Here is a 13,692-nt window from a genome sequence, read left to right as displayed (position 1 = left end):
TCCAAATTAGACTGGCAAAACAAAGTGCAAGAATATGCAGAACTAGCCAGGTTATCAGCAAGGTTCCAAGAGGTTACCGATGAGAAATTCAATAGAGTGTGGGATAATAATAATAATAATAATAATAATAATAATAATAATAATAATAATAATAATAATTTTTTATTTATACCCCGCCCTCCCCAGCCAAAGCCGGGCTCAGATATATATATATATACGGGATGTATACAGTGTTTATTTAAAAGAACATTGCAAAAATATAAATCCGTTGGCAGGCCTGGATTTACTTTCTGCGTAGAATAGGAGAATCTTATAAAATTAATGTAATTGAAACAACCTAGAGACAAAGTTTAGTGTGCAGATAAATAATGTAATCTGGGAACCACAATGGGGGGACCGGCGACCATGTTGCCTCCGACAAATTGTTACATACAACAAGCACCAACTATGGAATGAATGTTTATGTTTATTTTCATTTTCAGATATTATTTATGTTACACAGTTTTTAAAACCAATAAAGCATATTAAAAAACGTCAGCAAAAAAAAAAAAGAAAAAGTTTAGGAATCCCACCAGAACAGGGAAAGGGGAGCAATTTGGGATTGACTAATTTTTTTGGGGGGGGAGCGTGAGTTGGAGGATGTGAGGGGATGGCGGCACGCATGACATCATTCCCCTGCGACGCAGCGAAGAGGAGCTCCGTTCAGACCCGCATCCTTTTCAGGCTTTTACTATTCACCCATTTCCATTAATCCTCCTTCGCCCGGCCGCCCGCGGAACATTCCTCCTACAACCGTCGCGAACCGCAAGACTGTTTCAGCGGGAACTGAGGCGGCGGTTCCGATTGGTCGGCTGTCTGAATGGAGAGAGGCGGGGGGGGGGGAGTGGAAGAGGAAAGATGTTCCTTCCCTCCTCCTGCTGCTGCTGCCGGAAGTGCCCCAGGCGGAAGTGAGTGCCGGTGTCATCCGAGGAGGAAGCTGGCGGAGGGAACAGGCGTGCTGTCGAGCGGCGGACTTGGGGGCCCAGCATGGCGGCGCAGCGGCTGGGCGATCTGTGGGCCGAGACCCCCCTGGAGAGCCGGATCTTCTGCTCGGTGCTGCTCTTCTCGTGGGCCGTCTACCTGTGGGAGGCGCTGCTCGCCTGGCGGCAGGTCGGAGGCAACCTTTCCCTTCCTTTTCGTGTCCCCCCCCCCCGCCCCGTTGAGTTGCAGCAATTGGTAGCTGGCCGCGTTGGATGAGGAAGAGGAGGAGGAGGAAGGACAGAATCCCCCCCCCCCGGTGATTCCAGCACCCGAGGTTGCTGTCAAGCCAAGGGTGGGGGAATCTCCTGGCCCGCCTCTTCTCAACCTTAGATCCCCAGATGTTGGACTACCAAACCCCTCCCATCATCCCTGACCCCTGGTTCCGCTTGCTTTGGGATGGCGGAGGTCGTGGTCCATGAGCATCTGGGCCACCCAAGGTTGAGAAAGGCTGGGTCAGACGTTGCAGGGCTGCCTCTCCCGTTGCCTGAGGCCGCCCCCACCCCTTGCTGAAGTTAAGCAGGCCTGGGTGGGGAGGCAGCCACGTTGACACTACCTTAAGTTCCACCGGGGGGGGGGGAGAAAGCTGGGTGTTAAATCTGTGGGCGTGAAATAACAGCCTCCTGACCTGAGAGTTTTGTTCCTCCTTTTCTTCACAGCTGTCAACCCCACCCCTGCTTTGGCAGCTGGGAAGGGGGTGCCCATCCATTTCTGCTGATCTAAGGCTTTTAATACCACACACGCTTCCTAATAATGATTTTATTAACTCTTCTGTAGTCTTTCCTGTATAGGATAGCTTTTGGTTTGCTAGCTCCTCTCTTTGTAGCAGTGGTGGAGAACCTGTGGTCCTCTGCATGCTGTTGGACTCTTATCAGCTGGAGCCATAGTAGTCCTCCCCTGTCTGTTGGAACCCTATTGTGCCCTTTGTTTCTTTTCTCCATATATGGTGCTGAAGAGGATGTGATTATTTACTATTACTTCCTTGTCCCCTCTGTGTCCTCCTCAGCAAGGTGCCCCACTTTGAAAAGATGTCTAATAGCAGGGTTCTTGAATTGATTTAGTACAGCAATTGTGTGTTAATGTTAAAATAAATTAGTAGACCCAAAGACTACAAACTTGCATCTTCCAAAGTACCCATAGCAAGCGGTTGATAAGAGCAACCATGCTGCTGTTAGACCTAATTCATTCAGGCAACAGTTTTGAGCATGTTTACAAGGAAGTAAGCCTCATTGGATACAGTGCTATTTATTTCCAAGCAAACATGTATGGGGTTGCTATGTGTGTAGACCTTATTGGTGTGTGTATGCAAAAGTTTATTGGACTTTGCTCATTGCTGCTGCTGGTATCAAAATTTTAAAGGAATTTTCTCAGTACATTGTTGAAACTTGGTTTATAACAACAGGATCATTGAGAGACTACAGTAAAATCAGACCCAAGGACACTTTTACTTTTCTCAAAATATGGGATGTAAGGTTTGCCTCAAATAACTGAATTGTGCAAATTCCCTCCATAGGCGCTTAAGGCTATGTAGATTTGTAGAAACCACAATGAATCTGTGGTGGAAATTAGGGCAAGTTGTAGTGTATGGGATTTTCCCCATTTAAATTTTATTAATGGTATTAATTCTGAAGCTACAGAGACAGACAATACTTTAACCACACCCACAGATTTCTCATATCATGTTTCCCTTCTCACTCCCCCACTCTTGAATCAAAGAATAGGGAAGAGGAAAATGTGGAGAACATTGAAGAGGCATCAAGTAGTCAAGTAGAACTAGGAAGTTCTGCCAGCTACTTTAAAATGTCTCAATGTTCTATTACTCTTGGCAAAAGTCACATTTTGCTGTTAGGCATAGCTTCTGCCTTCTATTTTTGTAGGCGTTTGTTTATTTACTTGTATGAAAATTTCTACCCTGCCTGTGTAAGAGTGCCCACAAGGTTAGTTTTTTAGGCCCATTGATTTGTTGTTCTATGCCCAGGCTTTGGAGGAGATACCAATATCACCTGTGTCATTTTGTAGTCCTGGAATACTTTGTCACTAACAATCCTTGGATAGAAAGAAGAGGGGCTTCCTGTGACACCTGAGAACAGAGCTCTAGAAGGTATATGGTAACTTGTATTTACTGCTATGTTTAAAATATTTCAGAGGACTGTGTACAGGACAACCACCCATGTTCCACTGGAATTAGGACCAATCATGGACTCGGAAACATTTGAGAAATCTCGCCTTTATCAATTGGATAAAAGTGCTTTCAGCTTTTGGTCAGGGCTGTACTCAGAGATAGAGGGCACAGTAAGTATCTGTTTTTCCTCTTAAGTTCTGTGGTTTTTCTTTATTAGTTAGAATGTAAAATAGTATTTCAAAATGTATTGGGAATGAGATTTTCATTTAAGCATCAGAAAATGCACAATATCAAGCCTAATCCTATGACAGGATGTAAGAATATTCTGGTATTTCAATTTCTTAGGACAGTCTTCAGACTTGTGGGGTTCCTCCTTTTTTTACTAGAACCCCCACAATCCATCACTGGAGCCTTATGTAAATGGTATACTGATAGATTTAAAGAATTATGAGCATGGGAATTTGTTTTGAGCTGAATGAAACCCACAGTCTTTTTACATAAAATTTAATTTATGGTTACCTCTCTGCCACACCCACCCCACAAGCTTCCTTCATTTCAGCAGCACAATTAAGACAGAGACAGTCATTTTGTTGCTATTAAACAAATGGGAGTCATAGATCCTTACGAATCCACTGAAAATCACTCAGAGATCTACCTTCTGCCCTCCCTTATGCTAGAACACTGTCCGGCCAGTGACATAGAATTCAGGGGGTGCAATGCTTTTTCTAGAGATGCTTCTGTCAGGACATGATGCATGCTGTCTGTAATGATTTTGCTGCTTATTTAATGTTGGGGTCAGACTGAAATTGTTAGACTTTGTGACACTCAGCTGGTTTAGATGTGACACCAAACCATGGTTTGCTGCTACATGGACCATGATTTAACATCACATGAGTAAGCCCTGATTTCTTCTCCTACTGCACTTCCTCTTTTGCAGCAAACAATTGTTTGCCATTTATATTCAGATTGACAAGCGTTGGTTTGTGCTTTGCTTTCAGAAAAGAGTCACATACCAAAATCGAATGCTGTCATACACACACACACACACACACACACACACACAATCTGACATAGAAGGCAAGCACAAACCATAGCTTACTGATTTGCATATAATGGCAAATGATGGCTTGCCATGAAAAGGAGGAAATTGCCCAAATTTTGTAAATACCTTTACCGATTTACCAAGGCCTCTTAGGCTGTGATCCTGTACCAACTTACCTGGGAGTAAGCTACAATGAATCCAGTGGGACTTACTTCTGAGTAGATAAATAAGATTGCAGTTGCCTTCTCCTTTCAGTGTGAATTGCCGCTGTTCTCTCTCCCTCCCCCCCCCCCCCCCCGGTTTTCCAGTTTGTTGATTTTATTCTTACATTATAATCTTGATGGTTTTGTTTTCTAATTGCCTGCTACCGTATGAGTACTTCTTGACCTGAAGGCAAGGATAACAGGTGCATTCAATAAATACAAATAAAACAGACACTAAGCTACTAGGATTTCTTTTCTGGGTGCTTTCCACTGTAGCTTGGCTCAATCATTTCAGCTGTCTGGATAGTTTTAACCAAACTATCTCTTGAAGTGGGGAAAGCACTGTGGCATAGGGGACTCTTATACTTTTGCTTGTGTTTCAGCCTTTCCCCATGCAGCTCAGAGTGGTGTTTCAGCTTCACGAAATCCCGTGAGATTAGTTAAAGAAGGCAGACCGAAGGGCTTTCCCAACGATAGCTGTAAGCAGGGTGGAACTTGTAACTGAGCAGATGGAGCTTCAGCTAAGTGGGCATTGGCAGCTAGATTTTTCATATCCTAGGCTCAGCACACACTAACCCCTGCACAACACTGGCTTTCTGGCTCTGTGGGTGCTACCCAGCCCCCTCGTTCTATTAGCACAAGGATTTGTGCTTGCGCAGCACAACTTCCTCCACCTGCATGTGCCCCATGCTCTCCCCAAATCTGCTCTGAAAGGTATGGGGAACCCCCAGAACAGATTTAGTAGGGAGCCTTGTGCTAACAGAATGAGTAACTTAGCACCACTTTGGATTCAAGCCGTTGTAACTAGAGGGCAATGGGTTAGTGCAGTAGTCTTCAGCAGTTTTGCTGATCCTGGACCCAGCCTGCAATAAGGGACCCTCATTTGCTTTAAAAAAACAAAAACAGCACAAATATGTCACTAGTTTAAGAACTAGCAGGCACGGTTCTTACTCCCTAATAGCTGTACCAAAGAGTGGATTCTGATAAGGGCAGCTTGCTGGGTGAGGTGTGAAGCGGCGCAGGCTGAAATTCCCTCTTCACGGCTATTAACAGGAAAGACGCTCCGCTCCATTCTCTTATTTGCATCTCCTCTTCCCTTGTTAAGGTGCTCTTACGGTACTGCAGAGGCGGATGATGAGAGAGGCTTGATTTTGTTGTTCATGTGATTCCTAAACTTCGGGGCTAGCCTGTTCCATAAAGCTGTGGGTTGGCTTTTTACAGGTAATTCTTCTGTGTGGAGGAATCCCTTTCCTTTGGTCTGTATCTGGAGACATTTCAGCTCGTGCTGGTTTTGGGCCTGAATATGAGGTAGGTCCCTGTGTCCCCCGCTCCACCTGTAACTAAACTATCCATTTTTAATAAAATTCCAGCTGCTATTCCCTTTGCCTTTTTAAATATGAGCAATGAGAACATGGAAGAAGCCCTACCAAATGAGACCAAAGGCTGATCTTGTTCAGGGCTATGTTTTCCTGGAGTGGCAGGCCAGATGCCTTTATAGGAAGTCCCTAAGCAACATGGGTGGCGCTGTGGGTTAAACCACAGAGCCTAAGACTTGCAGATCAGAAGGTCGGCGGTTTGAATCCCTGTGACGGGGTGAGCTCCTGTTGCTCGGTCCCAGCTCCTGCCAACCTAGCAGTTCGAAAGCATGTCAAAGTGCAAGTAGATAAATAGGTACCGCTCCGGCGGGAAGGTAAACAGCGTTTCTGTGTGCTGCTCTGGTTTGCCAGAAGTGGCTTAGTCATGCTGGCCACATGACCCGGAAGCTGTACACCGGCTCCCTCGGCCAATAAAGCGAGATGAGAACCACAACCCCAGAGTTGGTCACGACTGGACCTAATGGTCAGGGGTCCCTTTACCTTTACCTTAAGCAGGGCATGGAGGCAACGTTGGGATAATCCCCAGAGCAGTATGTGGGGGGAGGAGAGAGGTACTCATTCCGTCTGGCTCCCACTAGCACAATGGGGATTGTTCCATCTGGAAAGCAGGGATGCTTGCGCTGATGGAACAATCGTAATAGCATGGCATTGAATTCCTCCCAATGTGTCTGAAGTTAGGGAAGTACTGACTTGTATCCCCCCCCAAATAGATTGTTCAGTCCTTGGTGTTCCTGCTGCTTGCTACACTCTTCAGTGCTGTCACCGGTCTTCCGTGGAGCCTCTATAATACTTTCGTCATCGAGGAAAAACATGGCTTCAACCAGCAGGTATCTTATATTATTTGTTGCTCGCCAAATTGATAGCAGCAGTTTTCCTTCTGTGCCTGCATGATTTGTGCTTATTTGGCTTTTAAATCTGTAAAGGAGCTGTGGGAAGCCTTTGGCCCTCCAGATGTTGCTGAATTACAACCACCGTCATTGGCACGCTTGCTAGGGTTGATGGGAGTTGTAGTTCAGCACCATCTGGAAGGCCGACAGTTCCCTATGCCTGCTGTACCGATTCTCCTGCTTCATCTAACTGTTCTCCAATGGCCTAGACAAGTTTTGAGCGGGGCTAAACAGCATGCGATTTTTGAACCTCTTATATATTCACATAGCTGGCTTCCAAACATTTCATCTTATTATCTCTTCTTCTGCAGACTCTGGGATTCTTTTTTAAAGATGCAATCAAGAAGTTTATAGTGACGCAGTGTATCCTGTTGCCAGTAACGTCACTCCTACTTTACATCATTAAAATAGGTGGAGACTATTTCTTCATTTATGCATGGCTTTTCACCTTAGTAGTTTCTTTGGTAAGTATGTGATGCAGTCTGCTGTGTCCAGAATTCCTTCATGTGTAACCCTTATTAAATTGGGGAGTTGGTTGTCTCAAGTCACTAAAACGGCTTGCCTGCTTATCATGGTTTCCTTTCCATCTTGCCCCGTAAAACTGTTAACTTTGCCAACAGGTCAGTTTAACTAAATTATTCTTATTTAGTTAACCTGGCAGCTGTGGCAGAGGGCACAATCTAGTCCAGGTTAAGCACTATTCAATCTCTGGCTACAACATTTAATTGAAGAATGAAATGAAAATGTGTCTTGATTAATCAGGCAGTTGATGTTTAAGTTTGATACACGTTTTAAAATATACCAAGCAGCATTTTAGAGGAGGCTGTTTCTCCTGTGTGTGACAGAAGGGCAGGGGTGCCAACAGGATTTTCAGTGTCCACTGCAGTGTATATGGACCCCCCCACCCAAAGAAGCTATTAAAGGCAGCCATTAGGCAATTTTGAGCCTGGTGTCATCAGTATGTTGACAATAATATCCGGACCTGAGGTGCACCACCACTGCATTAGCAACTCTAGGCTGGATTACTGCAATTCTCACTTACATAGAAGTGCCTTTGATGTTTTCTTGCACATTCCTGGAGATAAATGTTAATGATGAATAAACTGGCCTAAGGTGTCTCTGTTTTAACAGTTGTGCTCCACTGTAGGTCCTTGTCACAATCTATGCAGACTACATTGCTCCCTTGTTCGATAAATTCATCCCACTCCCTGAAGGAGAGCTGAAGCAGCAGATTGAGGAGATGGCAAAGAATATAGACTTTCCTCTGACCAAAGTGTATGTGGTGGAAGGTGAGAGTCCATACATCTCTGGGATAGCACATGTCACAAGGCAGCTTGTGATGATAGGAAAACAGCAGAATATATTATCAAGATCCAACCCCAACGCAACTTAAAATGCATTACTCCCTTACAATACATTACACCCTTACATATTTATCATTTTACTATATTTTTTACCATATTTACCATAATCCATCTTAGATTGTAAAAATTTGGGGTGATAGCCAATCTTCTTCGTAGAGTAGATCACTGAAGCCTGCGGGTGCAAGTATTACTTAGTTGACTATCGCCCTTGGACTAACAGAATAGACAACATGCAATGGCACCAGTCATGCTTTCCTGGGGAGGGACAGAAGGATCACCATTATAGGGTACCATCAAAGGAAGTGTCTTTTATAAGAAGGGCCCTGCTGGGTTGGGCCAAAGGCCCATCTAGTCCTTCACTCTGTTCTCACAGTGGCCAACAATAGTCAGCCACCTAACCTCCAAGGGCTGGGCCAGCTGACGATCTCGGCTGCAGGACAGATTCATGTGGACTTACCTCCCCACTTAAAATCTGTCCCCAAGATAAAGGGGACATGTTCACTTGCTTGCTTCTGTAATGTGACTTCGTTCCCACCCTTCTCCCACCTGCCCCAGGTTCCAAACGGTCTTCCCACAGCAATGCTTATTTCTACGGCTTCTTCAAGAACAAGCGTATCGTGCTGTTTGACACTCTCTTGGAGGATTATTCTGCCCTTAACAAAGAGCGCCCTGAGGAGCCTGGCTCAGAGAACCAGGTGGCTGGAGGAGACGGGGAAGATGCCGAGGCAAAGGCTAAAGCCAAAGTAAGCATCTGGATTGGGGGGGGGAGGTTATATCACTAATGTGCAGCTGTTCTGATCTAAGATTTCCTAGGTGGACTGGAAAGAAGGCAAGGGCAATTGTTCAGGGAGTGCAAGTGTGCACATCAGATCCTTGGCAATAAATGCTAACGTGGTTGTAGGTGGCTTTTACCCAGGGCTGGGGAACCTGAGGTCCAGAGGCCAAATCCAGGACTCCCTATTCTGGCCCTCAGGGCTATTCTCTTCACTGACCCTGTTCGGTGCCCTCATCACGTTCCTTTGCATCGGTGGAATGTGTACTGTTATAAAGCTTCTGGCTTGCCAGGATGACTTTTGCACGGGTGGAATGTAGCCTTCTGCACAAAGAGAGGTCACCTATGTTCCCCTGCTCACTTTTGCCTCTGGCCACACCCACCTCTGCTATGCAGCCTCTGGGAGGTTGCTTGCCAGAGAATGGTTTCCCATTTTTGCAATAACCCCAAAACCAGAATGTGGCTCATAATTCGTTGTAGCTATGAACTTTTGTTACCTGCTATTCTGCACATTTCTTTTGAGGACAAAGCTCTGAGCAACCAGAGCTTTGCTGCAGTAGCTCCATTACTTCACAGATCTCTTCCCAGGGAGTTAAGCCATGGCTTCCTCTCTTATTTATTTTTAGGGAAACCCTATTTTAAAATCAACTTTTGAACGACCTTATTTTTCTGATGCCACTTTGAGCTGTTGCTGTTATTGTATGGCTAGATGTGTTCTGCCGTGCAGTACGCTTGAAATATTTATATTATGAGCCATCTTGGAAGGGATAACCCTGACAGGAGGCCTGCAGATGCAGTATTATGGTCCCAGGGTTGGTTACGTAAACTATCAAAATTTAAAAGGGGCTTTCCCAAAGTGTCCAGTATTGACCCTCTGGGATTGATTAGATTGTGCAGCCGGGGTGACTAAGGACCCAGAGAGTCAATAGAGTGTCAAAAAGCACCCAGGAGTAGGAAAGCCATTCACAAAGTATCATGTGAAGAATTTCTGCTTCCTGTCCTGCATTCGTGAGCTTGGAAGGTGGTCTTTGCTCATGCTTGGATAACATGTTCCTTCTCTCTCCTCCTCACCCCCCTCCCCTTTAGAATAAGAAGCAAGGTTGCAAAAACGAAGAAGTCTTGGCTGTGCTGGGTCATGAGCTGGGGCACTGGAAACTTGGCCACACGATTAAAAACATCGTCATCAGCCAGGTGAGCAGAAAGCACCGAGGAAATTCCCATGGGTTTTGTTTGAGTGTGCTTATATTGACATGCAGTGTCATTCCTTTAGTTATGGAAGCAGTGAAAAGGAATGTGGGCACACAAGAGTGTAAATGGGGAGGTGTGTTAACAGAGAGGTGACTTAGAGCTGAACAGCCCATTACGCAGAAATCTGATTGACCTCCCACTTCCCCCCTCTTAAGACTTTAAAAGCAGTCCAGGAGACGGGGCGGGGGGATGGAAACGGGCTGCATCAGTGCTTAGGTGCCATTGGGGTGGAGGTTAGCTTTTCTCTTATTTCTCCCCTGCACTGTGTTCCTCGGAAGCTGCTATGTATTTACCTGTATTTTGGTCCCAGGTGTGGAAGCTCCAGCTGCTGCTGGATGCAGTGCCAAGACTGCTGATGCAGGCAGATGGCTAACAGCATGTTGTACCTGTCTTAAAACATCTACACTGCGCTACTGGACCAGGTTCAAGACTCTTGTGCTGATCTGCACATGAATAACTTGGGTCCGGGACATCTTAAGGCCCGCCTGAGCCCTTATATCCCAACCCTATCACTGAGATCATTTGGAGGAGCACTGTTAGTTGCCCCCACATGTTACAGAGCCCCGACTGGCCTCCACTAGAAGTTGGGTACTGAGCGTCACAGGCCCCATGGTGCAGTACACTCTTCCAACAGATTCAGCAGGCATCTTTGCTTCTGAATTTCAGGTGCCTATTGAAGGCTTTTTTAAGCCAACTCTACAGTTCCACATTTTCTAATTTTAATGATTGCTCCCATACCACTTTAAAAGGTTTAGTAATTTATTTTTATATTGTGGTACACTGCTCTGATATTTTATGAGATATTGGTATATAGATACTTTTACAAATAAAAAATGGTCTCTAACAAATCATTTAAAGCAACATATGCGGCTCTTTTTTTCTTTTTCTTTCCTAGATGAATTCCTTCTTGTGTTTCTTTTTATTTGCCGTGTTGATTGGTCGAAAGGAGCTCTTTGCAGCTTTTGGATTTTATGATACTCAGCCAACCCTGATAGGCCTGTTGATCATCTTTCAGTTTATTTTCTCTCCTTATAATGAGGTAAGGTTCTGCTTTTGATTGCACACTCAAGCCATTATTGCTCAAATGCTAGATGTTTCTTTGCTGACTTAAACCCTCCTATCCCACAATAATGCTGTCTGTATTCTGATTCATTTTTTAAAAGTTTCCTCAGTGGTACCAGTTGTGTAGCATCTCTTTGTTTTTATTTTGCAGATTTATAAACTGCTTCACACCCAGAAGCTATTGAAGTAGTATACAATTTAAAGAATTGTCTTTACCATGCAGAAGGCTACCGGGTTTGAGGCTGGGGTTTGGAGGATTCTGCAACATGTTCTGAGTTCTTAATGTAGCTTCCCTATATTGTTTCCCTTACAGGTTCTCTCCTTCTGCTTAACTGTATTAAGTAGGCGATTTGAATTTCAAGCAGATGCATTTGCCAAGGATCTTGGAAAGGCTACAGACTTGTATTCCGCTCTGATCAAGTTAAACAAAGATAATCTGGGATTTCCTGTTTCAGACTGGTTGTTTTCAATGTGGCATTATTCTCATCCTCCGCTGTTAGAAAGACTTCAAGCACTGAAACAATCTAAGCAAGACTGAATGAAATAACTACTGGCTCAAAGGAGCTTCCATCCCAAAACAAATTTCCAGTTTTTAAAAACCATCTATACATATATATATATATTCATTCCATTCCTGAGCACACCATTCTGCATAGCAACATGCGCTGTTCACCTTATTTGAAAGTAGCGCCCAAAAATCCTGTATCCAATTTACGGAACTGAATTTTAAAGAGAAATACCTTGCGGGGACTGAATTAGAAAGGAATGTAACACGTAAAGTTTTATCTGAAAATCTTAAAGCCGTACTTGAGGGGAAAGTTTAACTTGTCACAACCTGAAGTATCCATGCTTGAATTTGTGAAAGCTTTGAATGTGACTTTTGTACCTTTTAAGCAGTTTGTCTGGGTGTTCTTACAGTACGATAAACTTCTAGCTTTCCTACCTCATCCAATGAGGGGGTCTGATCCTGGATAACTATCCTTCCCCCTCCCCTTCTGACCGTTGGATTTCAAGCATTTAAACCAAACGCTGTCTGGACTGAAAGTGTGAACTTTCCCCTTTAGGTCCAAGTTCATACCTGCAATGAATGAAAAGGCTACTTTTTACAGAGAAAATAAAGTCGCCTCTCTCCCTGTATGGGGAATGGAGAATAAATTGCAGCTCATGAAACATCCTGCTTATGTGTGTCCCATATATTGTGTGTATGATGATGGTTTGGAACTTGTCTGGTCTCATCTCCCCCCTACCCACTGAGTTTTCTGGATAGCAGGGCTTTGGAAGGAATAACTATGTAACAAAAGCTATACCATTTGTCAAGAAAAAAGAAACTGATGTGGTTGACTTGCATCATTGAATAGTTACAGACACTTCAGGTTGTGTTTTTTCAGGTTACAGGCGCGCTGAAACCCGGAAATACCAGAACGGGTTACTTCCGGGTTTCGGTGGATGTGCAGAAGCGCCAAATCGCAACCCATGTGGGTGCGGACGCGGCACTGCAGGTTGCGAACGTGCCTCCCGCATGGATCATATTCGCAACCCGAGCATCCACTGTTTATTCAATCCCTAAAGTGGGTGCTGTGCAGCCATTTACTAGATGTGGCAGCTTGCCATTATTTTCTGTCTCCTTTGTTTCTCAAGTCTGTATCATACAGGCAGCATTTCAACATCTCCTTTCTCTACTATGGCACTATAGAAAGTGGGGAGGGGGAGCCTTGCCTGTTCATTTAGCTGTTCAGTGCACACACTTGGATTCATCCACTGATTATTCCAGTGACTACAATACAGAGCACTGATGAAAGCAAGAATAAACACTCCTGGAGCAAACAATTCAATTATGGTAATTTAAATTGGTTTTAAGCCTTCCTGATTTTAACATTTTCCAAATTTGTGTGTGTTTGTTTTTTTAAGGAGGGAGAGGAGAAATCTTCCGTTTTAATTTATTATTACAATACAGTGGTACCCCGCAAGACGAATGCCTCGCAAGACGAAAAACTCGCTAGACGAAAGGGTTTTCCGTTTTCTGAGTTGCTTCGCAAGACGAATTTCCCTATGGGCTTGCTTCGCAAGATGAAAATGTCTTGCGCCTTTTTTTTTTAAACCGCCAATGCATTCCTATGGGAAACCGTCAATACACATTGGTGCTTCGCAAGACGAAAAAAACTCGCAGAACGAAAAAACTCGCAGAACGAATTAATTTCGTCTTGCGGGGCACCACTGTATTTATATTATGTTTTATATATGCTGTAAACCGCCCAGAATGGCTGGGGGAAACACAGCCAGATAAGCGGGGTATTATTATTATTATTATTATCATTATTAATAATAATAATACCTGGGCTTTTCCCCAAACGGGGGCTCACAGGTAAAAATAGTAAGGCACGCTTGGCAAATCCACAGTGATCAACTCCCGCCCGGAAACCAATGTCCCCACTGTGGAAGAACGTGTGGGTCCAGAATGGGCCTCCACAGTCACTTACGGACTCATTGTTCAAACCATGTTTATGGAAGACAATCTTCCTCGGCTACGAATGACCGCCAAAGAAGAGAAGGTAAAAACAAGAACCGCTAATAACATTGGGGGGGGGGACCTAGGCAGGAT

The 13,692-nt window shown here is 44.4% G+C and overlaps 1 protein-coding gene across 1 annotated transcript; it reads left to right on the top strand.

Annotated features, from left to right (window-relative positions):
• The first annotated feature begins 682 nt into the window (after positions 1-682).
• Positions 683-12,263, top strand: ZMPSTE24 (zinc metallopeptidase STE24). The gene is made up of 10 exons (XM_083455573.1): positions 683-1,149; positions 3,163-3,309; positions 5,606-5,692; positions 6,471-6,587; positions 6,959-7,111; positions 7,795-7,936; positions 8,567-8,754; positions 9,870-9,974; positions 10,927-11,070; positions 11,407-12,263. The coding sequence occupies exons 1-10, from the start codon at positions 1,027-1,029 to the stop codon at positions 11,629-11,631; spliced, it is 1,431 nt and encodes a 476-aa protein (XP_083311699.1). The 5' UTR covers positions 683-1,026; the 3' UTR covers positions 11,632-12,263.
• The last annotated feature ends 1,429 nt before the right edge of the window (positions 12,264-13,692 follow it).

The sequence above is a fragment of the Podarcis tiliguerta genome (genome assembly GCF_965153285.1).
Source record: "Podarcis tiliguerta genome assembly, chromosome: 8".
Classification (NCBI taxonomy): domain Eukaryota; kingdom Metazoa; phylum Chordata; class Lepidosauria; order Squamata; family Lacertidae; genus Podarcis; species Podarcis tiliguerta.
The sequence above is the reverse complement of the archived record's forward strand: the minus strand, read 5'-3'. Positions and strand labels throughout refer to the sequence as shown.